General features: G+C 49.1%; 4 protein-coding genes and 3 non-coding genes across 9 annotated transcripts; 5 read left to right on the top strand and 2 right to left on the bottom strand.

Annotated features, from left to right (window-relative positions):
• The first annotated feature begins 44 nt into the window (after nucleotides 1-44).
• slbp2 (stem-loop binding protein 2) lies at nucleotides 45-5,318 on the top strand. 2 transcript variants are annotated; one of them, XM_035624529.2, is made up of 9 exons: nucleotides 45-542; nucleotides 1,352-1,483; nucleotides 1,803-1,883; nucleotides 2,207-2,284; nucleotides 2,607-2,750; nucleotides 3,433-3,603; nucleotides 3,701-3,863; nucleotides 4,018-4,147; nucleotides 4,574-5,318. In XM_035624529.2, the coding sequence occupies exons 1-9, from the start codon at nucleotides 493-495 to the stop codon at nucleotides 4,636-4,638; spliced, it is 1,014 nt and encodes a 337-aa protein (XP_035480422.1). In that variant the 5' UTR covers nucleotides 45-492; the 3' UTR covers nucleotides 4,639-5,318. The 2 variants fall into 2 exon arrangements, with proteins under 2 accessions (XP_035480422.1, XP_035480423.1); XM_035624530.2 differs by having other exon boundaries at nucleotides 45-722.
• Nucleotides 5,319-7,306: 1,988 nt separating this feature from the next.
• fam53c (family with sequence similarity 53 member C) lies at nucleotides 7,307-15,654 on the top strand. The gene is made up of 5 exons (XM_047337528.1): nucleotides 7,307-7,322; nucleotides 8,870-9,153; nucleotides 9,581-9,638; nucleotides 9,867-10,891; nucleotides 11,970-15,654. The coding sequence occupies exons 1-5, from the start codon at nucleotides 7,307-7,309 to the stop codon at nucleotides 12,270-12,272; spliced, it is 1,686 nt and encodes a 561-aa protein (XP_047193484.1). The 3' UTR covers nucleotides 12,273-15,654.
• A 1,416-nt stretch (nucleotides 15,655-17,070) lies between these two features.
• Nucleotides 17,071-18,090, bottom strand: LOC118300284 (heat shock protein, alpha-crystallin-related, b11). Its single transcript, XM_035624578.2, has one exon. The coding sequence runs from the start codon at nucleotides 17,993-17,995 to the stop codon at nucleotides 17,369-17,371; it is 627 nt and encodes a 208-aa protein (XP_035480471.1). The 5' UTR covers nucleotides 17,996-18,090; the 3' UTR covers nucleotides 17,071-17,368.
• A 923-nt stretch (nucleotides 18,091-19,013) lies between these two features.
• trnaa-agc lies at nucleotides 19,014-19,086 on the top strand. Its single transcript has one exon. It is a non-coding gene; the product is annotated as a tRNA-Ala (tRNA).
• Nucleotides 19,087-19,553: 467 nt separating this feature from the next.
• LOC118300237 (early growth response protein 1-like) lies at nucleotides 19,554-22,071 on the top strand. 2 transcript variants are annotated; one of them, XM_035624504.2, is made up of 2 exons: nucleotides 19,554-20,362; nucleotides 20,578-22,071. In XM_035624504.2, the coding sequence occupies exons 1-2, from the start codon at nucleotides 20,149-20,151 to the stop codon at nucleotides 21,735-21,737; spliced, it is 1,374 nt and encodes a 457-aa protein (XP_035480397.2). In that variant the 5' UTR covers nucleotides 19,554-20,148; the 3' UTR covers nucleotides 21,738-22,071. The 2 variants fall into 2 exon arrangements, with proteins under 2 accessions (XP_035480397.2, XP_035480398.2); XM_035624505.2 differs by having other exon boundaries at nucleotides 20,223-20,362; nucleotides 20,518-22,071.
• A 1,917-nt stretch (nucleotides 22,072-23,988) lies between these two features.
• Nucleotides 23,989-24,061, top strand: trnav-cac. Its single transcript has one exon. It is a non-coding gene; the product is annotated as a tRNA-Val (tRNA).
• A 126-nt stretch (nucleotides 24,062-24,187) lies between these two features.
• Nucleotides 24,188-24,260, bottom strand: trnav-aac. The gene has a single exon. It is a non-coding gene; the product is annotated as a tRNA-Val (tRNA).
• Nucleotides 24,261-24,543: the final 283 nt, after the last annotated feature.

The raw sequence follows: 24,543 nt of genomic DNA, 5'->3' as shown, positions 1-24,543 counted from the left end.
TCTTTCTTTTTTTACACTTTATTAGCAGGCTGGTAATTTACATATATATAATATGTTATTTTAACCTTATTCATAATATTTATATATATCACGTTTTAATTGTTTAACTATAGTAATATTAACATATAATGTGTTGTTTTTTTACTCAAGTAATTTTTACATATATCAAATATTTTCTTTTATAACGTTACTAGGCTGGTAATATTTACATACATAATGTTGTAGTTGTTTTTTTACCTTAGTAATATTTACATACATCATACATTTTTCAGTTTGTAGTTTGTAGTTTTTATTCAACTGTATTAGTAGTAATATGTACCTACAGTATATAATATGTGTCCGGACCCCACCGTCATCTACCATCGGATCATGCAGCGCAGGTGAGTCGGGCAGGCCCCGCCCCCTTCAGCTGCGGCTCATTAAAAGCTGTAGAAAGCGGAACGATGGCGTCTGTCCATCTGAAGAGAAGGCGCCAAACGTTTTCCGCAAGAAATGTCAACTAGTGGAGTGGAACCGGCAGCTCAGAGCCCGCTGCTCTCCAGGTATGAACAAGACACGACATTCACGGTTTGTCCACCTGTAACCCAGAGAAACACCCGGGAGTTACCTGCCCCCCTCCCCGGGCCGGACGATGATCTCAGTCAAATGTTTGAACACCTGAGGCTCCAGACTTGACTGACAAACCGTCCAATCAGAGCCTGTACCCGCCTCATGTCCGTCAGGTAGTTCTGTGGCTAATCTGACCTGTGGGCTACAACTTTAACGCGTTTACAGTCTTAATTTGTTTGCATTTAGGAGAATGACGTATGCCGAATCAACTAAAAACCCTTGCTCTTTGCAGTGTATAGTGAATGTTTAGAAAATCCTCTGTTGTTTTACTGTGATTTTTGAAGAAAACTTTAAAACATGACGATTCTAAATGAAGTTATGCGAGTTGCCAGCTGCTAATTAGTAAAATACTGAATAGTATTTTTAGATATCTTGAATCTAATATATTACTTTAATAATAATGTTCACCTGTTGGTTACTATTCAGATATCTGAAAATACTTCCTTTCTTAGTTATAAATTCAAACAACATCAATAATTTAATTAGGATGTCATAATTGAACTTTAGATCTTAAATTAAATTAAAATTATAGATGTAATTTAATATAACACCTTTAACACTGGAGGTAAAAGAACAGGGTTTATTAAAAATACAGTCCTTATTGAATCCGAATATTACTTTGTTATTCTGTATATTTTATTCTACAACCTCTTTTGCTTTGAATAATCCTAATTATCCTGTTCTCCCTTGTAAAGTCTGTTCATGAGTGAGACTGACGTGATGTTGACGGCGGCCTCCTCAGCTTCTGTTTCAGCCCGTGGTCGTGTGTTTGTGTGAAGGGCTGGTCGGCCGCCGCCACCGCCTCCTCCGGATGCTCCGCTCCGGAGCCGTGGCTCCTTCCCGGCTGCAGCTCCGTCTACGACAGCCTGGTCAGGTGAGGAACATGTCGCCTTCCTCCTCGGTCGTTCTCTAAGATCTCGGTTTCTACATTTCTGTGACTGTTGAGTCGTTTTTCCATCTGATTATTTAGCGGCGGTGATGTTTCATCCTCCACCTTTAATTTAAATTGTTTTCTATAAATTTTTTATTGACGTTACTGTTGAAATATCATCGTCAATAGAAAACATGAACAAACTGATACTGTGGAGGTTTTTATAGATTCATATGAAGGCATCTGAGACTTTTGATCATTGACACGGAAACTTAAAGATGTTTAAAGACTTGGTTCTCGTCATCCTCCTCCTCTTTCACAGTAACATCTCTCCGGCGTCGTCTCCTCCTCCGGCGAGCGGCCTGCGAGGAAGAGAGAGAGCTGCCGGCAGCAAAGCTCGCAGGTTTGATCCCGTTAGATTCTGTCCAGTGACGCGTTCACACACTGACCACACCGAGTCTCGCTGTGAGTCAGATCCAGTACAGACAACAGGAGCTTTACAATCTGACATTCTTTCATGAGATGAGTCGCTCTGATGGTATTGAGAGGTAACGATGACACTTCCAGATGATAGGCCATTTTAAGAAGCAGCATCAGTGAATAAAGAAACATGTTCTTTGACTTTAATCCAGAAACTTTATTCTGAAAGATGAGTGTTTGGTCCCAGGACGGGACCCGGGGGACGGGCTGTGATGATGGACAGTCTGCTGTGTTTGTCCCCTTCAGGCCGTCCATCCTGGAGCGCTGTATCCTCAAAGTGTCCACCAGCAGTGTGGCCGTGGGGACGGACGACTTGGACAAGAGGTCGGTAAAGTCTGAAAACGGCAACTTCACAAACAGCCACTCAGTTAAAACCACACATTGGTGCTTTTATACAAAGCTACTTAACAATGAGTTCCTGTAAATCACAGTCGTTGTACACCAACTTAAAAACAAAAAGAAAAGTCTTTGTTTTTGGAAATGAGGCAAAAGAAAAACATAAGTTATCGATTTAAAATTAGTTTTAAAGATGATCATAAATGCAAAGACTCCTGCTCGTTGCATGTTGGATTCATTTCTCCTTTCAAGCTCATCACTTCATTCTTTTTGTCGGTACCCTCTCTGAATAATTCTCACCTCTCCACAGGTCTCCCCTCGGACGCTGCTACCCCCGCCTCCTGGATGCAGCCAACACTGAGACCAACGAAGCGGTTCTGAAGCGCCGGCAGAAACAGATCCACTATGGCAAGATCACCAGCGGCTACCAGAACTATCTGCAGCAGGTCCCCAAGTGAGAAAACACAGCCGGGCTTATAACTGATGGATTCAAACTGCCGCAGCTGCATGTGGAGGACGGAATCGAACCGTCCCCCATCCGGTGGTCAGTAGGGCGGTCTTTGGGCCGGTAGGTCGTTAGAGATGTCACAAGACCAGAAATTTGGTAGTCGGTACCAATACCATGGACCGTCTACAATTCCCAACATCACTGCATGAAAGCTGATCAGTTAGCCAGATGAGAAGGTGTTTAGGCTTCGTCTATAATTCATCCCTGATGATTTCACATTTCCATGCGTTGTTTTCATTGACTGTTCCTCCTCCTTTGAGTTTGACCTCAGACTAAAAGGTTTTGTTAGAGTGCCGACCTCGTCAGTCCTGCAGGAATCACGTCTCCGTTGCAGGTACAACATCTATGGAAACTTTGGTCCTGACGAAAAACAAGCTAGTCAGAATTTTGGCATCAACGTGGTAACAAAGTATCAGTAGACATCCCTAGTCAGCTGGTCGTCCGGTAGGTACGTGTCTTCCCGACCTACCAATGTACCCGAGTGACAACTTCTCCAACTCCAACTTTCACCCATGGAATTGATGAGATGTTGTCAGACTTACCTCTGTGAAATTTAATGGGGTGTAAAAAATAACTCTGAAGAGCAGAGACGACTGATTCCCTCTGTCTCCTCTCTCCACCTCCTCAGACACCAGAGGGACCCTAAGCTCCACCCGTCCACCCCCAACATGTACAGGAAGTACAGCCGGCGCTCCTGGGACATGCAGGTGCGTCTGTGGAGGCGGGCGCTGCACCTGTGGGACCCTCCGACCGACAACCAGCTGGACACCATCGACGCCGAGGACCCGGTGGAGCAACTGTAGGTGAAGACCGTTCACATCTGTTAGATCTGTATCTCTGATCGATCATGTCATCAGTCGATAGCCGCAGAGCGATGAGGTCTCTCTGGTTTACAGGCAGAGTCAGCTGGCGAAGATGACCTCTGGTCTGTGTGAGGACAGAGGAGACGAGCAGAGAGAGAAGGAGACTCTGGAATCTTCTGTAGCCTCCTCTGTGTCTCCTCTGTCGGCCGGGACGTCGCTGGAGCTGCATGGACCCTGGACCGTCCCCTTCTCGCCGGTAACGTCTCTGATAATCTATTTAATGTTCACGTCGCCTTCAGCTGTGGCGTCCGACTGAACCCGTTACCTGCTGCTGGCGTCGATTCGAGTCCCGACTACACCTGAGGGCGGACGTGTTTGTACAAGGAGCATGTTGGTTTTTCTTCTGGCAGGAGGCTGAGACGAGTCACCGGCCGCTCCGCTCTCCGCCCGGCCTGACCTCCTCCCTCAGGAGTCAGCTGACCTACAAGGACAACATGACTGACTGGCTCCGCCTCCTGCTGGAGGCCGACCACACCCAAGGTGAGGTCACTCAGTTCACTGGGGTCACATGACCTGTGGTTATGGGTCAGCGTGAGTTCAGACTGGGCTGTAACATGGACCGAACTGAAAAGATTTGATTGATTCCAATATTATTATTTATCTTATCAGTTGTTATTTGCTTCTGTTCAAACTGATGTTTAAGTTTTAAAACCATTACTGTTGCTATGGCTGCGCCTGGCGTCCACGAGTTCTCCAGCCTCTGCAAAAGAAAGCTGCAGACCTCCAACATGGTGGTTCTTTTTCCAGTGACTGTTTCTAAAGATGGACAACTTGTCTCCCACTTCCTCCCATTGTACAGAAATTAAACTTAAATATCTTTGATAAAGGCGCCGCCATCTTGTGCTGGTGACGTAAGTCGGGCACCAGGGGGTGATGTTCTTCTGACATGTTTTTTTTCCCCCGTAGACTTTGGCTCTGATGACCAGCAGGTTCCTGTGTTTTCGGAGCAGCTCTCCTGGAATCTGTATTGACAGTCGGCAGATCTCCACCGATGTCCAGTCGTCTGTCCCCGTCGCCACTCAACCGGTTCAACATCGGTTTAAGTGACTGTCGGGACGTCGTACTGACCCTGAATGTGTCGCAGTAACGTTTGTGTGTGTGGTTTCCAGTACGTTTGTCTTTTTAAGATCGCTGAAGATTTACTGTTACGACAGCAGGATGCGACTGGTCCTTGATCAGAGTTGCATCCACCCCTCCATGGTCGTCTCTCAGGGTGGGGGTGGGGGTGTGGATGGGGGGAGGGGGGCACCGAGCATGATGCTTTAGTTTGCACTTTAAAGATTTATGTTGAGCACTTCTCACTTGCCTCTTGTTTTAGTCCCGCAATGATGGAAAAAAATCTGCCAACGTTTTGTAATTAACGTCACTTCTTTTGTGTATCGATCCCGTTTGTCACTTTCTCACCCCTGCCGGGCCGCCGCCGGCATCTCCGCTCCACCTTCACCTTCGTGCTCTGCTGGCTCCTCCTCGTCCTCACCGCCAGGTTTTTTCTAAAAACACAACCCTGATTGTTGGAGGGAAAAGCTGCCGCTTTGTGTTTGTAAGTTTTCTTTTACTTTCTCCTGTCGACTTGTGCCGCTTGAATATCGAGGGCAAAGCTGAAAGATGTGATTAATAATAAAGATGTTAATAAAAGTGTCATGAATTCAGATTTGACGAGTTTTCTTCCACTCACAAAGTCACTTCTCGACAGAAAACGTGCGAAGGACAGAAGTGAAATGGGGAAAGAAACTTTATTTATAAAAGATGTTGAGGGAACATATGGAGTCAGTGCTTTAATCAGGTTTATTTATTCTAAATTTTATAATTCATGAGATTTTATCTCTTTGGTGTCACTGATGGAAATGAGAATCTACAGCTTCAGATAAAAAGTGAAATATGACATTTTCCAAAAAAAATTATCCTGACTTTGGAAGAGTAGTTTTTTTTTCTTTTTTTGTTCACAATTTTTCTCGTCTCCGAGGCTCCATGAGATGGAATGTTTTTTACATTTTAATAGAATGATTAATGGATCTAGATTTTTTTTTTTAAGTGGACTGAGATCTGGAACAGTCCACCTGAGAGTCTGACTGGAAACATCTCGGTCAATTTTTAAATCTCAACTCTCACGGAATTGTTTCTGGCTTCTACGCGTATCTTCTTTTATTTAGAGTTTCGAGTTTAAATTATATTTATTTTTTTATTTTCTTGTTTGTCACTTTGTAGCATCTGCTGCCATGAATACAGCTATAAAGTAATTATTCAGGGTCCTGGGCAGAACCAGGTTTACAGTGGTGCGTTGGGACGAGGGGCTCATCACGTCATCAGACTACAACTCCCAGCATGCCTCTGGTGCGTCGCACCTGTCGAAGGCGTTTATTAGTCAGATGTTTTAGAAACGAGCGGAAATAAACAAACGAATAAATAAATCAACGGACCGCAGGTGATGTGATGAGGTGTAGCCCCGCCCCCTCGCCCCGCCCCCTCCTCCCCCCTCCTGCCACCGTAAATGTTATTTATGAATGCCACCGTTCACGGGCGCGTGCGCGCACATCGGTTATTATTATGTTCGGTCGTTAGGAGGCACCGAGGCACCGGACGCTGGTCGGAGCCGGTGATGCGGTGAGTCCCGGACCCCCGCGCTGCGGCCGCTCGTTGATTCGTTGTGGAGGTTCGGTTGCGGCGGGCGGAGCGGCGTCGTCAATAATAACGTTACTGGGTCAACGCACCGCCGCCGCCGCCGTCTGCACCCACCGGAGCCGCCTCGAGCCCCGCCACCGCCACCCGGACCCGCCGCCCGACGAGGTAAGCGAGCCGCCCGGCTGACGGCGAGCACAACGAGCGCCTGTGTGCCGGTTCTGTCCGGTGGATGCTCGCTGGTCCGGGCCGGTCCCCCCCCCTCCTCCCCCTCCTCCTCCCGCAGCATCCCGCCGCGTCTCCTCCTCACGCCGCTCGCAGGCCGACAGGTCCTCCCCGCCACCGCCGTTATCACTGTTGTTATCAGCTGGTTCTGGTTCTGGTTCTGCTGTGACTCGGCCCGTGAGACGTTCAGGGTCTGTGCAGGAGTACCGTGTGTGTGTGTGTGTGTGTCCAGGGGGCCGGAGGGGGAGGGGGGCACGCTCCCCCGGACAGACGGGGGGATGTTCGGGGTTTGTTTGTGAAATCTGCGCGGCTAACGCTGCTAGCAGGTCCGCTAGCTGCCGTTAGCAGCGGCTGCCGCTCCGGGTGGCGCCGCGGCCGCGGCCGCCGTCGCCCCGCGTCCGCCCCGCAGCCCCCGCGGCGCGGAGCGAGCCGGAGCCCCGGAGCCTGTGATGCTGCGGAGGAGGAGGAGGAGGAGGAGGCTCGGTCCTCGGCCGGCGAGCTTCGTCTCCGCGAGCAAGATGGCTGCATTTATTGTGCCGACCTTGACAGTAATAACGAGATGACATATTATTTATAAGGAGCCGGCGGGTAACGGGACTCGGCCGGTGATGTAACCGACCGAGTCCCAACATCGATGTCGCTGCTGCTCTCGAGCATTCGTCAGAATCTCACATCGACGTCTCCACACGGATCCTGCTCCGAGGACCTGTGTGTGTTAGCATCCCCCATTGAAAACAATAGGATCAGCTAGCCTCGAGCTAGCAGCAGCAGCAGCAGCAGCAGCAGCAGCAGCCGGAGATGCTCAGCGGCCTCAGTGAGTCCGCAGCTCGGCTCAGGCTTCACCGAGGCCTCGGCTGCCCCGGACCTCCGCCCCCCGCCTCGCACTGAGCCTCCACCCGCAGAGACACACGCGTTTCACCGTCACATATATAATATATAATATAATAACATGAAATAAAGAATGATCCACCTGGGGGCCTGCAGTCGGGGGCCCCTGACCTGGTTTCTACCAGGGGCCACAATCCGTCCACAGATCACTGACAAGTGATCAAGTACATTTACTGTGTATTTATACAAACTGACCAGAGCTTTGTACCACGAGTCATGTGACGACCCCTCGGGTTCATCAGGGGCCCCGACCCCGGTGCGGAGAACCAGTGGTAGATCGGAGATCAATAATCTGATCAAGAGATCGATCACAGGAGACACTTGGAAGTACAGTTCGTCATTCTCACAAATGAGTGAGAGGATTAATCCTGTGGATCAGGGGTGAGAGCGGGTCGTCCACTGTTTGGAGAGTCGGTGGTTCGATTCTTGGCTTGTCTTTGTCTGTGGGCGAGACGCCGAACCTCAAATCACGCTGACGGCTGTGTGTGAATGATGTAGATACAGAAGCATAGATATCGATAAAATATATAGGTACATAAGTATAGATATAGAGTAATATAAATATAAAAGTATAGATAGATGCTTTGTTGATCCCACGCAGGTACACACGACGAAATATAAACAATATATACAAAAACAAATATAGAGAATAAGGAAAATAAATATAAAGAAAATAATATAGGATAATACATGTATAGATATAGAAGTGCTGTGTGAAGAGGTGAACTTTGAGACGACGCCAAGACGAGAGAATCTCTCGGTTCATATGACGTAGATTTTCTTTATGAATCATAACACGAGCGATCGTTGGACCAAAGAGAATTTAGTCGGACGAGAGCCACAAACGACCTGGAGACGGGAAAAAAGAGCATGAAATTATAATCTACATGTGGAAGAATGTCAGACAAAACCTGGCTCCGCCCCTTTGTCCAGATCCACACCAACATTTAAAGGGGCAGTAAGTGATTCTTAACCTCTTCCTCGATCACTTCCTGCCGAGCCCTCTCTCGTTCTGCTCACAGCAACAGTAGTGATCCTCATGACACATTGACAGGACTTCTGGCGTCAGTGACGGAGGGAGGATCTCAATGCTCATTGGCTATCGCGTCACGCGGGCGACGCAAACTTGCGTTTTCGTGTTGGTCTATTCGCACCGTTCGCGTCGCCTGCGTCAGTGCTGCGAAATTCTCTTTCTTGTCTTTGCATTGACTCTGTGTGATCTCGTCGCGCTAAAAATTTGCATCGCGTCCGGTGTGAACGCACCATCATGGAGCAAACGATCGATCCAGAGTTTAATCGGCAGGTTGATGAATCGATCATGAATGATCGATTCAATCGGTTTCTCCCTCAGCCGACTGTTTCAATGTCTCGCGTCACTCACCTGTGTCTCCCTCCTCTACAGGTGCGTTGCCGGGGGGCAACCACTCAATGACGATGTCCTTGTGAGAGTGGGCGGGCCTACCTGGCCCTGAGTTGGTAAGGAGGAGGAGTCTCAGCTTTGCCCCCTCACCCCCCCTCCTCCTCCTCCTCGCACTGAACAAACAGCTGGACACACAGACGGGTGTGGCTCTCCCCTCCCTCCTCTTCCTCCCCTCTCTCCCCCTCTTCCTCCTCCCGTCTCCTCCCCGCCCCCCTGCCCCTTCTCCCCCCTCCGGCCCCCCGTCCCCTGCCACCATGCTGTGGTCACACTGCTGGTGGAGAGCCTGAGGAAGCAGAGGCTGGAAGGCGACCCTGCTCAGCCGGGGGACTTCTACCTGGTGAGTCCCTGAAACCTGCTCTCAGCCAATCACAGGCCTCGTTCAGACCCTCAGAGAGATACAATCACAACTGGACATCCGTTCACACTATAGACTGTATATAAAGACGATCACTGACTGTATATAGAGACGATCACTGACTGTATATAGAGACGATCACTGACTGTATATACAGACGATCACTGACTGTATATAAAGACGATCACTGACTGTATATAAAGACGATCACTGACTGTATATACAGACGATCACTGACTGTATATAAAGACGATCACTGACTGTATATACAGACGATCACTGACTGTATTTGAAGATGTTCTTCTGTCGTTGTACAAAGATGAAGCCAGAATATGTCAGCTTCCGGCGCTGCCATCCTAAATCAGACGTGTTGTTGAACTCGTCCCGTCTGGTTGTTTCTGTCTTTCAGTCCCTGCTGGACCCGAAAACCCTCGCAGAGTGCTGCCCCCCTGATGGCTTGATGCCTGGTGAGTCTGCTGCTCCACACTCGTCACAGCCTACGTTTCCCACAATGCAATTCAATAGTGATGAATGGGGAAGTTACTGTGTGTGTGTGTGTGTGTGTGTGTGTGTGTGTGTGTGTGTGTGTGTGTGTGTGTGTGTGTGTGTGTGTGTGTGTGTGTGTGTGTGTGTGTGTGTGTGTGTGTGTGTGTGTGTGTGTGTGTGTGTGTGTGTGTGTGTGTGTGTCCTCACAGAGAGCAGCTACTGGCAGCTCTGCCCTCCCTCCAAGTCTGGCCTGCAGGGGGGGTTGCTGAGCTCTAGTTTCCCCCCCGGCCCCGTGCCCCTGGTGCCCCCGGATGCTCACCTGCAGGAGGGGGGCGACCCCCTTGACCGGACCGGGCCTCAGCCGCAGCAGCACCGGCCGCTTGCGCCCAGCACCTCGGCGTCTGAGCTGTCCCTCCCCGGAGCGGCGGCGGGGGCAGCGCCTCCCGCCCCGGGCCTTCCCCCGCCTCCTCCCCCGCCCCCCAAACGCCACTGCCGTTCGCTGTCGGTGCCCGAGGACCTGTCACGCTGCCGCTACACCTGGAGGCCCAGTGCGTCGCGGGTCTGGACCCCCGTCAGCCGGCAGCAATGCCACGGAGCCGGGGGAGGGGTTACAGGTGGAGGGACAGGCGTGGGAGGAGGGGTTATAGGGGCCGGCACTGCTGGGGGCGGAGTCTGTCCTCTCCGCGCCCCCAGCTCCTCCCTGAACTCGTCACTTCACTCCTCGTCCAGCCCCACCTTCTTCAGCCTGGCGCTGTCTCCAGACTCCCCGCTACCCTGGAGCTTCCCCTGGGACCCCAGCGAGGCGGCGGCGGGGGGCGGAGCCTGCTGCTGCTTCTTCCCCTCCCCCTCCTCCTGCTCCTCCTCACCCTCTCCTCTCCACCCGCCTCCCCCTCCTCAGAGGCGTTTCTCTCTCTCCCCCGTGCTCATCAGAGACTCGGCAGCCTCCACCTTTCTGCCACCACATCCCGTGCCGAGGCAGGCGGCGGTGGCGGCGGCGGCACCCCCACCGGGCGGCCCCGCCGCTGCCGGAGCAACTGTGGGGGGCCCGGTGCCCGCTTCGCCTTCCTCCGCCTGCAGCACGCCGTCGTCCCTGCGCCGCAGCCTGCCGCCACAGCTGCCGCGCTGCCACTCACAGCCCTGCGACCTGCTGCTGCTCAAACCGGGTCTGAAGAGACGGCGAGACCCCGACAGGCCGTGCGCCCGACCCGTCCTCGACTTCACCAAGATGACTCAGGTGCTGCAGAACGTACCAACAGTGACATGACAGATTCTTTATTATCACTTCATCAGTTTGACTCTTTATCGACCAGACCAATAATTTAATCACGAGAGTCGCGGTCACGGTGCTAATACAGTTCCCATTGAATCGAACAAAACATTAACAATTTGTGTATTCATTTGAACTGTCAACAACATTTTACACTAGTTCTTCTTCATACAAAAAACATCAAAGTTGACTTCAGGATCTTTAGAGGAATCAGATCTGAGGTCGTCTCAGTTCACAGCTGACGTCACCTTCACTTCTCCAGTTTTAAACGGCAACACCTGAACGCACCATCCTGGCACAGACTGCTGACAATTGTTCAGTGCCGTCATACAGTGGCTCAACATGTGTGCTGCACACACACACACACACACACACACACACACGTCATGTAGCGACAATGCACAAATGATTAGGGCTGCAACTAACGATTATTTTCATAATCGATTAATTTGTCGATTATTTTCTCTATTAGTTGTTTGGTTCATAAAATAGTTAAAAATGTCGATCGTGTTTCAAAAACTCCAACATGATATTTGGTTTTGTCCACACACCAAAGATATTTAGTTCACTGTCACAGGAGAAAGGAAACAAGAAAATATTCATATTTAAGAAGCTGAAATCAGTGAGTTTTCACTATTTTCCCCATAAATACTACTTGAACTGATTAATCGATTATAAAAATAGTTTGACTATTAATTTAAATAGTAGTCGATTACATAACGATCAACTGTTGCAGCTCTACAAATAATTGACAAACTCGTCGTCTGAAGTTTTGTTTTGAAGTCTAAAAAGTCGGCGACACTGACAGTTTTTATGTTAATGTCGTGATCATGTGATATTGTTGCAGCCATGTTGTGTCTGTTTGGTTTTGTTGTGTATTTTATTGTCAGACTTAATTTGCGTGGTGGTTGTTGTTTTGTTCTTCAGCTGCAGTGCTTTGAGCTCTCTTGGCCACCGTAGCTCTTTCTCTCCTCTCTTATTGGTCCGATTTCTGCAACCAGCTGATATCAGCCGTTTCCTGAGTCTGTGTTTCTCTGTTTTTCAGACCCGCAGCATCGACCCACACTGTCTGGAGCGTGGCGGCGGCAGGCTGGCCTGCGGCGGTGACGTCTGCATGGGCATGGAGTCCTTCATGGGCGACTTCCGGGGCTCCTGCTCTCCGGCCGAGTGCCTGGGCCGGACCAGCATCGGGCCGCTGAGCGAGAGCGACGAGGAGTGTCGCGAGGACGAGGACGACGAGGACGACGACGGGGAGGAGGAGGACGCGGGCGAGCGGGAGGCGGCACAGCAGGCGGTGTTTGAGAGGGATTGTACAGAACTCGACTTGAACTTAATAGAAGAAAACTGACGTATTTGTAAATGAAGGCTGTTCTCTGTTTCAGTTCTTTTAGTTTAGTTTTATTTTGAATGGATCTGAACCCCCCTCGCCCCTTCCTGGACCCCCTCGACACTCTGCGCCTCCTTGCCACCAATCAGCAAGGCTCTCAGGAACAACACCTTCTCTCATTGGACGAGCTGCGGCGAAGGAAGCCGACGACAGTGATGATGTGACTACGACCGCCGCTTTTTAAACCTTCTGCTGTTTGATTTGAAAAAACCAGGATGTTGGAGGTTTAACTCCGATGCCTGCGACGAACGGAAACCTCGACGCTCTGAGTCACTGCCGCGCCGCGCCGGGCCGGGCCGGTTCAGGTCAGGTGTGTGGCTGGACTCAGACTGTCCCGGGGTCCCTCGGCGTCCTCGCCTCCTGGGGTCTTCCAGCACAGAGACTGACACACTGTGGTCTGACGAGGCCATCGCCGCCGCAGCACTGACCCGACGCGTCACCGCCACAATTGAAATGGCCAGGTCGCCCAAATCAAAAAAAAGAAATTTAAGACAAAATTGAAATATACGTCAAAATTCAATTCCACACGAAATTGATAATTTTGTCCCCTTTAATCAGATCAATATGGATTTCCCCGATTCCGATATTATGGAGTAAAAAATTTCTGATACGGTCATATCACCTGATTTGAGACGTCCTTATCAAACTGACATTTTACAGTTTAACCAGAAACTTTATTATAAAAACAAATATGTAGAAAATTCACATTAATTCACATATTTATTTCTATTATTTATTCATTGAAATAAGTTTTCATATTAGCAGACATAAATGCAGATATCTCTGTGTAAGCTGATTTTAATTTATATTTATCAAGGCGTCGCCGTTTTATTCATCATTTAATTTTTTATTATAAGAAATATGAAAAAAACAACTCCTCACTCATGTTACCTTGGCGTGGCGATGCGTTCGGGTTGGATGGTGCGTTGTGGCGTCGTCCCGTCGGGCTGCACTGAGGGCAGGTCGCCACTGATGCTGTTGTTCACCTGAGTGTTCGCACATTCCCCCGACTCACAGCTGTCACTGAAAACACTTACAAATACTCATGTGTGCGTGCGTGCGTGTGCGCGCGCGATATGTTTAATCCCACTGGTGCTCGTGTGACTTGGGTCCAGATTGAATCCAGATTGTTTCCTGACGACAAATGCAGAAACACTTAAAGCTGCAGTGTGTAATATTTAGCGACATCTGCTGGTGAAGTTGCAAACAGCAGCCAACACGATTTAGTCTTCTACAACTACCTGTAGGTTTGCGTTGTTTCCCGCCATTGTCGGTTATTAATTCTTTTCTGTCTCCCGTTATCCTCCGTTTTGCAAACGCTGGGTTCTGAAGCTCTTTCGCCTGCACCGTCGATCGACACAGACACGCAGAGACGCGCCAACCGCTGATTTACTTGGTTTCCGGCAACACTGAAATATTCAACGCCAGTTTGGGCAACATGATGGAGCAAACATGGCGACTTACATGGAATTCGATTCCAACAATATAACCAAATGAACGGCAGGTGTTTATACATATATGAACACCATTATGGACAGTATATTCAATTTCTGTGAATGAGTTCTTCTAAATATCACACACTGTAGCTTTAACACATCCCACACGGAGGCTTTGTATTTATCACTTTCAGTCCTTTTCCGTAGTGAAGCCAAACCATCGCAGCTGCAGTAAAGGTCATAAGCCCCGCCCCCTCCACGTTAGCAGATGGTCAACGCAAATTTCTGACCTGCCAGAAAGAAAACTAATCAATGGACAGACGGGGAAACATCTGAGGGGGTTGATCGGGCGTCATACCTCCGTTCCAGTTGTTCTCCGTGTTCCAAAACCCACTTTTCTACCAAAAGAAATCCACAACAATTTTCCACGGAACAAAGCAAACGTCAGTGTAAAGTGTTAAACGTCGTACGAACACGAGCGTGAAACTGGAGAAATCTGATCAAATGAGGAAAAGTTCAATGAGACACTTTTCATAAACGTGTTTTTACAGACGCGTTTTAAATCACATTTCCATCTGCGATCTGGAATTAATCTCGATGTCGAGGATGAACAGAACCACCGGAAGTGAACAAGTCGTGTGATTAATTCATTTATTTTTCCCTTAAATTTTCACAAATTAACAAAACCGAGTGTCAATTTACATATTCAACAGTTTTTGTACTGAGACTCATTCTCCACATTCCTGCCGATCACCTGCGGCGCTGAGATGATCCATCACAGTCTGCGTGTTCCAGGTCGAACTTTAGGTTCTCGTCAACGTGTCGTATACACAAGACGTAAGACGATGCTCAAAACCCTCGGAGAGCGATGTTGTAAACGAAAGACAATCAAAGTAATCAAGAACAACTCGAAAAATATGTACACGAAGCCCCTGTAAAACACACACACACACACACACACAAAGTAATACACATCGTCCTTATAACACAAACAGAAAAGTTTTTTTTTTTTTTAAATCTGTGTCCTCGATCTCTGATGTCCAATGGTCCTCGAATGCACCAAAAAAAGGATTTTAACATTGCCCAAAAAATGATCAGCGGGTACGTGAGTGCCGACTGTGATGGATTATCATCACGTCATTTTTGGCGACTTTACTGTTAAATTTTCGGATATTTTTCTTTTCTTCTTTTAAGGAGAAATGAATTCACTTAGTAAAAGATTAGATGGTTTGTTTGTGTGTTAGCAAGATGTAGACGTTTGTTTGCGTGAGAGACGCTCCACAGTAGGAAAAAAAGTCTAAAAGGGTCAAACCCACAAAATTTAGAAAATAATTTGAAGATATGAAATATATCAAAGAAAAAAAAAACGTCTCCAGAAAGATTGTTGGGTTTTTGTCAGAATGACAGAACCACACACACACCCCTCCATCCACCCCCCTCTGGTTTGTTTCTGCTGATTGGTCCATTACGTCCAGCATAAGCCTTAACTGAACATATTCTACTATTCTGTAAATCAAAATGTTGAAAAGAGGAAGAAAAAAAGAAAAGACAAACCTAACGGAGAAGAAAAGGAAAACGTGTACTGTAGCTGTTCAATTTTTAGTCCTTCTGTTTGTTACTTTCTGCTGTTTTTTCTTAATATTTCTAATCTGAGCGCGGCGCGATGTCGTGATGATGATGATGAACGCATCATGTTTGGAAGAAGAAAAAGGAGGAGGAGCGGTCGTGTACAAAGTTAGCGCAGAGACTCGGACATCTCTTGTCTTTTAGAAATGTTTTTTATTGTATGTGATTAAATGAAAAAAAACGACAACAACAACAACAACAACAACAACATGGCAATTTGACAAGCAGTTTGTGAATAAATTAAGTTTAATGAGAATTATTTTACAAAGAAAGGAGAAAAACTGGCGTCCTGTCTTTATTGTCGAGTCATCACCGTTCAGACAAGATGAATTAAGTTTACAAATCTTTACCATCGGAACAATAAAGGAACAGACCGTTGTTTTATTTTTGTTATGTTTATCTAAGAGAGCAGTGGAGTCGCCCTCTGCTGGTCAGTAGAGAGAATGCAGGTGTCAGTTGTCACAGCAATTATCGCGATAAACAACATATTTTTTTCATACTGCATCACGTGAGCTTGTGGTACGCGCCTTTCTCGCTGCGCATGTCGCTGCTCAGAGAAATGTTATCCAAAGTTTACACGTTTACGTTGAGGCCTCAGACAAAATCCATATTTTCTGACATTTTATAGATCAAACCAGTGATTTGTAAACATCAGACGTGCCGTCTGAGTCAAACCCGTGACCTGACACGGGGTTTCCTTCAGGGGCGGACTGTCCATTTGCGACCGTCACCTGTCGGCACTACGAAGAGTTTGTCTTCGTCAAATGACAGCAGGAAACTAAAACGTGTGACCGAGTAAACCAAACTTGTAATCAAACATTCAGTTTATTATCAACAGTTAATTGTTAAAAATCCAAAGTGCAAGAAAAGATTCGGAACTTGAAGTTCCCTCCGTCCGTCGGGATCGGACACGATGGGTGAATAGATGAGATGGTTCACTCTGATCTCTGATACGTTTGAGACTAGACTGTATATGAAGACAATCACTGACTGTATATAAAGACGATCAGTGACTGTATATAAAGACGATCAGTGACTGTATATAAAGACGATCAGTGACTGTATATAAAGACGATCACTGACTGTATATAAAGACGATGACTGACTGTATATAAAGACGATGACTGACTGTATATAAAGATGATCAGAGACTGTATATAAAGATGATCACTGACTGTATATAAAGACGATGACTGACTGTATATAAAGACGATCAGTGACTGTATATAAAGACGATCACTGACTGTATATAAAGACGATGACTGACTGTATATAAAGACGATCAGTGACTGTATATAAAGACGATCAGTGACTATATAAAGACGATCACTGACTGTATATAAAGACGATCACTGACTGTATATAAAGACGATCACTGACTGTATATAAAGACGATCAGTGACTGTATATGAAGACGATCACTGACTGTATATAAAGACGATCACTGACTGTATATAAAGACGATGACTGACTGTATATAAAGACGATCAGAGACTGTATATAAAGACGATCACTGACTGTATATAAAGACGATGACTGACTGTATATAAAGACGATCACTGACTGTATATAAAGACGATGACTGACTGACTATATAAAGATGATCAGAGACTGTATATGAAGACGATCAGTGACTGTATATAAAGACGATCAGTGACTGTATATAAAGACGATCAGTGACTGTATATAAAGACGATCAGTGACTGTATATAAAGACGATCACCGACTGTATATAAAAATGGTCAATTACTTTTTATGAAGACGATCAGTGACTGTGATTAGTGTGTGGAGCTGACATGTCGTCCATCTTCATGTACAGTCTGTGTTTGACACGATAAAAGTAATCAAGTATCTCACATCGACATTAACATTACAAATTAATGTCGATGTAACTTATTTTCACCACTTCATTGTGAGACACTTGAACGTCACACGAGATTATGAGTTTACTATAAAAAGAATCTCCGCTTCACGTTCCCTCGGCGAGCAGCCGGTTCAGTTTTTCTCGGCAGGGCCGCTCTCTGAGGAGGAGGAGCTGCTCCCCGAGGTGATGGCCGGGGCCGAGGTGACGCTGATGGGGACGACCCGCTCCTTCCCGTCGGTCGGCGCTCTGTCCCGGGGCGCCTGGATCTGCAGCCGGCCTCCCGCCAGGGAGCAGGTGACGTTCTCGGGGGCGACGCCGTCCGGCAGGTCGAACTCCTGCCTGAACTCCTGACACCTGTAGGAGTAGGAGCCCTTCCCGTCGTCCTGCTTCTTCTCCGTCTTGCCGCTCACCCTCAGCTTCCTGCCCACCTGTTTGACGGACAGCTCCTCTGGGGAGAACTCCTTGGTGTCCAGGCTGAGGGCGAAGCTATCGCCGTCCCTCCCCAGGTCCTGGAAGGCGATGGGCATGAACATCCCCCCGGAGGACGAGGTCTGGTCGATCTCGTCGAAGATCCTCTGGTGCAGCCTCTCCATGTGCTCCACGCTCTGCCGCATCTCCTGCATGTGTCGCATCATCTCCTGCTCCATGTGGTAGAAGAGCGGCCGGGTCTCGGGCCACAGGCTGCGGACGGGCCAGTGCAGGTCCATGAAAGGCCTCATGGTGACGGGGGACGGCTGGAAGACGCTGGGACACAACATCCTGCTGGAGGTTCCTGAAGGTCTGGAGGTTTGTTCTTTCAGCAGCTTCAGTCTCGAGTCCGACTGTTTGTCTGTCCGATGTCCTGCTCCCTGCTGTTTATATACACACACGCCCCGCCGGAAAGTTCCAGCAGCATTCCTGTGTGTGTGTGTGTGTGTGTGTGACTTGGGGGTCTAAATGCAGCCCGGCTGGTATTCCTGCAGCCTGCTGCCACATGCCGACACATCTCAGCTTTGTCCTATTTCTGCTGCAGGACTCTGTCATGGTCTTAATAAAGCAGGTGAACACACACTTCTCCTGGAGTTTTATTTTTTTGCCTGGACACAATGTTTTACCAAACTCTCTCCTCTAAACATAAACCTGGTTCAAACCCGAACCCTGAAACCAGGTCTGACCCTCGACCTGGCGACAGGAAGTGACCGTCGACAGGTCTTCAGCTTCCAAGATATGAAACTCAAACTGGTCGTCTCATCAGTATTTGGGTTTTTTCGTTTTTCCTCCTGGTCCAGCACAGATCTCAGTCAGGGGTCAGAGGTCAGGAGGCCCATCGGCCTGAGACACCTCCCACACTGAAATAACCTTTAATCCAAAGACTAAAGAGTCGTGAAACAACGAGCATCAATATGCTGCTGTACAATGTCCTCATCATCGTCACATCACAGACTCCCTCGTCACTCTAACAATCTGACATCGATCGACATGATCACATTAACGATTCGACCTTGATGGTTGATGGACGGAAACGTGAGACCTTCCGGTGTGTGTCGTCGCACAGAACTGAATTTGAACTTCTTAACGGTTTTAGACACGATCGCGACGTGACGTCAGCTGCCTGATTCCCGGTAAACGCTCTCAAGCCTCCGGGTTCAGCCGGTGAGCGCATCACAACGAGCCGCTTCGACAAATCGGCTCATCGCCGTCGTTTCTATTTTCTGTCTCCACAACTTTCCATTCGCCAACACGTCACTCGCCTGATGACGTGTTGAAATATGCTCGGTGACCCCGGCAGTCCCAGTCGGGGGATTAGCTCAAATGGTAGAGCGCTCGCTTAGCATGCGAGAGGTAGCGGGATCGATGCCCGCATCCTCCAGAGCCCTTTTACTCAGAGACCTGGTCTGACGGAGTTTTTCTTTTCTTTCAACATATGCCGTGCGTGCATGTGCGTGCGCGCGTGAGAGTGTGTGCGTTCGATTGAGTGCGTGCGTGTTTGTTTGTATTAGTCTGTGTGTGAAAAGTATGTTTGCGTGCGTGTGAGTGTGTGCGTTTGTTTTGTCTGTGAGTGTGCGTGCGTGTGTTTGCGCGTGCGTGTGTGTGTGTGTCTAGCTGCTGTCCAGTGTAACAAAAGTTTTATTTTCAAAGCAAAGCGGAAGAAACTTTTCAACATCGACTTTATGTCTGACGATGATGGTGATGATGATCAGTTGACACACCGTTGACCCGCGGGACGGGGCGGGGACGCGCACCGGCAGTCCGACAGGAAAACACCCAAATAAGGCCCGAGGAAGTGGTGACGTTGCTGGACGCGCTCCACGTGACGTGGAGCTACAACCGACCGGAGCCTGTGACGAGTGCGCGGGGTTTCCGGCCATGGCGGCCGGCTGCGCGCCCGGTTCCCCGCGTGCACCGGCCGCTGTCCGGCTGCGGCTCAGCACGGACACCGAGCACCGAGCGGGACCGACGGTCCAGACGGTGCCGGGCTCGCGGCAGCAGAGCGCCGGCGGCGCGCGGCGGAGCTTCCTGTGTGCGGCCCGGGCTGCACGCGCGCCCCGCCGCTCGGACCAAACATGGGCTTCCTCCGTGCCATGTTTGGGAACGTACGTCACGCTGGAGTCTTTATAAAGCCGGGACGGCGGAGAGGAGCGCTGACAGACCCAAGTTCACATCAACACGTGACAACACAAACATGACAAGTCCACTGTCCCCGGTGAGTCCGCAGCTTCACCTCCTGCAACTGTAACCACGTCAGGCACCTTTTCCAGCGGGACCCGGAGCTGTCGAGCCTCCAGCGTTGGCTTCCTCCGAGCACATCCCGCAGCAGCAGCCCGGTCAGAGCGCCTCTCTGCGCGGCTCGGTCCCCCCGCAGGAACTGCTCCAGGAGCGGCCGCTGAGCTCCACGCCCGCCGCCGCCTCTGGCTCTTCCTCCTCCCGAGAGATGGCAGCGACCAAGGCGGAGCTGCTGCTGTCCGCCCTGCAGATCTCTGACCCGCTGGCCGGCTTCCCGCCGCCGCTCTCCCCGCTGGACGGCTACGCGAAGCTGGAGGAGCTGAGGATGCTGCTGCAGAACGCCGCGGCCGGAGGCTCGCTGCTGGCCGCGTCCGCCGCGGAGGGAGCCGGGCTGCTGAGCGCGGAGCCCGGGGAGTACGGAGGTGAGGAGCGGGCAGTGCCGGAGGGAGGGTGGGGGGGGAGATAAGTTTCCTCAGCTGGAAAAATTGAATGGTTATATGTAATTAATAACATATTTAAATCCTGTTAAAGTTTCCACATGTAAAGATTCAATGTAATGTCTGATGACGTCACTCAGGTGTGTCAGGTGTGTTTCCTGGTTCCTGACCTCCTTCTTCTTCTTCTTCGTCTGTCTCAGACTCTCTGTCGGAGCTGATGGACCTGCAGGGTCTCCCCCCCCTCACCCCCCGCCTCGCCCCGCTCACCTACAGCGGCCGCTTCACCTTCGAGCCCTCTGCCTCCAGCAGCGCCCTATGGGCGGAGCCTCTGCTCAGCCTGTTCACGGGGTTGGTCGGCATGGCGGCTCCTCCCCCTGCTACCTGCAGCCTCTCCACCTGTTCATCATCGCCATCATCCTCATCATCGTCGCTGTCCCAGCCGAGCTTCAGCTGCGTCTCCGCTGACGTGGCCTCGCACACCTCCGCCGTCGACCTCTTCGTCCCCGCCTCTGACTCCCAGCCGCCCCCCCAGGCCTTCCAGCCACACGGCCCCCCTCCGGCATACCCCTCCTCCACCTCCAGGTCGGGGCCATTACAGATGCTGCCGGACTACCTGCTGCCGCAGCAGCCGGACGGCAAGCTGGGTCTGAACCAGGACCAGAAGCCCGTGCTCCCGCAGGGGCTCACGCCGCTGTCCACCATCAGAGCGTTCTCCTCGCAGATCCAGACGCAGCCTCCTGGCTCCGCCTTCCAGGCCCAAGTCGCCAAGTCCGGTCGGATCAGAAAATCCAACGTGGCCCGGCACTGCAGGACGCCGGCTCACGAGCGTCCGTACGCCTGTCCCTCGGAGGGCTGCGACCGCCGCTTCTCCCGCTCCGACGAGATGACGCGTCACGTGCGCGTGCACACAGGCCAGAAGCCGTTCCAGTGCCGCATCTGCATGCGCAGCTTCAGCCGCAGCGACCACCTGACCACGCACATCCGCACGCACACCGGCGAGAAGCCGTTCGCCTGCAACGAGTGCGGACGCAAGTTCGCCCGCAGTGACGAGCGCAAGCGGCACGCCAAGATACACCAGAGACAGCGGGACCGCAAGGCAGACCGGAGCGACACTTCCTCGCCTGCACCGGTCGCCATCACAACGCCCCCTGCCTACCCCTCCTCTCCCACTCACAGCTCGTCATTGCCCGGCGCCAGGCTCTTCTCCTCCCTCGCCGTGCAGGCCGCCTCCCCCTGCTTCCCCTCCCCATCCTCTCTGTCACACGTCTACACCTCCTCGCCGTCGCCTCACCTCTACTCCTCCTCCTGCTGCTCCTCTCCGAGGGGGAGCCCCTCCCCTCGCATCGCCAACATCTGCTGACAGACCGCCTGTCCCGCGGTGACCTTTGACCTCAGACTGAAACTCTGCCTCTAACATGATCGGCACGTTTTTCAACAGATGGCGATTTAAAAACTTCAGCGGTGAAAAACAAGAGTTTACGGAGAAAATACAGAAACTCCCACGTTGAATTTAAAGACTTGATATTCTCTGATTGTAAATATGAAAACTGTATGAGATGTTTACATGATGCAGCGTCGTGTGCGTCATTACCTACTGAGTAGGTCCGGGGATGTTTGTACTTTTACATTCAAGTCAGTGTTGATTTTATACTGTTTCCTCTTCAAAGAGCCACAAGAATAAAATGTCAAAATCACTTTCTGGTGCTTTTATTTGAGAATTTTATTTTAACCGCAGCAGTAAAACATTAAAATTGTGATTCACATGTTGAAGTTCTGGAGCTTTGTTCAATCGTATCACATGGTTTTAATCAGCAGAGACGATCACAGTTTGATTTCTGACGTCGAGCGCAACAGACGAACATCGCAACAAAACCAGTCAGAGATTAAATGTGCATCCTTCAGATTATGAGTTTGAATGAACACACACACACACACACACACACACACACACACACACACACACACACCTTAACGTAAGACACAACCAGACCAAATGTCCTCACTATTAATGGTCTAAAACTCAAACATGTCCCTACAAACATAGAAGTACGAATCCACACACACACACACACTCCAGTCCAACCTGCTGTCCCTGTCTGTCCGCTTATTATGTCATGGCACACACACACACACACACACACACACACACACACACACACACACACACACACACACACACAGCATCTGGGCGTCCTGCCAGTAGAAGGGGGCCGGCCTGCATGAAGCTCCTTATAGGGGCAACAGGAAGTCTGCAGTTGAGACAGGAAACACCATATTTAGGCTGAAGACGGAGCTGGCTGTAGGTCACTCACACAAACACACACACACACACACTGTCCCTGAACGCCTCCGGAGGTGGTTTGAGTGCATGTACTTGTGAAACTTGAATGATAATCATATATATCATAATAATCATTTCCACCAGTGAGAGTAAAAAAAAGATGAAAACTTATCCGTGATAATAGTAATAAAAGAAACTGCTCATGGTAAATGATGACCTAGTGAGTCAAAATTATGAAAACTGTTAGTTTGTCTGTCTGTCTGTCTGTCTGTCTGATGGAACATGTCTGTCTGTCTGTCTGTGTCTCTCTGTCTGTCTGTCTGTCTGTCTGTCTGATGGAACATGTCTGTCTGTCTGTGTCTCTCTCTCTGTCTGTCTGTCTGTCTGTCTGATGGAACATGTCTGTCTGTCTGTCTGTGTCTCTCTGTCTGTCTGTCTGATGGAACATGTCTGTCTGTCTGTCTGTGTCTCTCTGTCTGTCTGTCTGATGGAACATGTCTGTCTGTCTGTGTCTATGGAAGCAAATAAGAGACATAAGTCTTTGAACTTTAACAGCCACTGAATACTTAATATTGAAATATCTTATTTTGAAAAACATGTATCTGAATTTATTTGTGTGGAATTCACCTCTTTGAAATTATTTTACTTCGGTATTCAGATACAAAAAAATTCAGATCTCAAATTTCAAGTTACAAGTTTTTCGATTGCTCAAATTCAGATCGAAAAATTCACACAGTAACATCCTGGCTACCCAGGATAAGAAAAGCAATCGAACCGACGTCTGGCAAAGGGGACACGAAGGCGCTCCGGTAAGTTTGCTGTTGATGTACAATCGAACTCAGGGCTCGACAGGAGAATGTTGAAGCTAAGTATGTTTGGAACACACATATGGTTTGTGTGACTCGTGTCATAGCATGACAGACCGTCCGTGCTCTGATACTGATACTGTTTGAATTTTTCGATCTGAATTTGAGCAATTGAAAAATTGTTACTTAAAATTTGAGATCTGATTTTTTTTGTATCTGAATACCGAAGTAAAATAAATTCAAAGAGGTGAAATGCCGAACAAATAAATTCAGATACATGTTTTTCAAAATAAAATATTTCAATATTAAGTATTCAGTGGCTGTTAAAGTTCAAAGACTTATGTCTCTTATTTGCTTCCATAGTGTCTCTCTGTCTGTCTGTCTGTCTGTCTGTCTGTGATGGAACATGTCTGTCTGTGTCTCTCTCTCTGTCTGTCTGTCTGATGGAACATGTCTGTCTTTCTCTGTCTAATCGTTCTTCATATGTCAGAATATAGATAGAATCATTGGCTAATGTACAGTCAGTTTCCGTAGTGTAGTGGTTACCACGTTCGCCTCACACGCGAAAGGTCCCCGGTTCGAAACCGGGCGGAAACAGGGATATACTTCATTTTATCGCTTCCTCAGTTTTGACTCCCAAAAAAAAAATGGACGATGTAACGATCGATGAAAGAAATTGACGATGAATTAAATAAACAAATTGACAAAACAGAAACATAAGGGTGTTTCCGCCCGGTCTCGAACCGGGGACCTTTCGCGTGTTAGGCGAACGTGATAACCACTACACTACGGAAACCTGTGAGGTCAGATTGAAACTGCTCGAGTTTAAAGACGGTCACCAAACAAGAACCACACGCTCAGTGTTTGTTTTGTTTGAAGAAGTTTCTTTCTTCAGTTCATTCTGACGTGAACGAACTAAACAGGCTCAATCAGTCGATGGTGTGAAGCCGGACACTCTCCTGTTCGACCGGATGCTGTGAAACACACAGACAGAACTGCTAATGCTAATGCTAACTGTCTGCTGACACACCTGCCGTCCTCTCGCGTGCACGTCGTCGTCATTTGACTTCTAGCTGACA

The sequence above is a fragment of the Scophthalmus maximus genome, chromosome 2 (genome assembly GCF_022379125.1).
Source record: "Scophthalmus maximus strain ysfricsl-2021 chromosome 2, ASM2237912v1, whole genome shotgun sequence".
Lineage (NCBI taxonomy): Eukaryota > Metazoa > Chordata > Actinopteri > Pleuronectiformes > Scophthalmidae > Scophthalmus > Scophthalmus maximus.
This window is presented reverse-complemented; position numbering and strand designations above follow the sequence as displayed.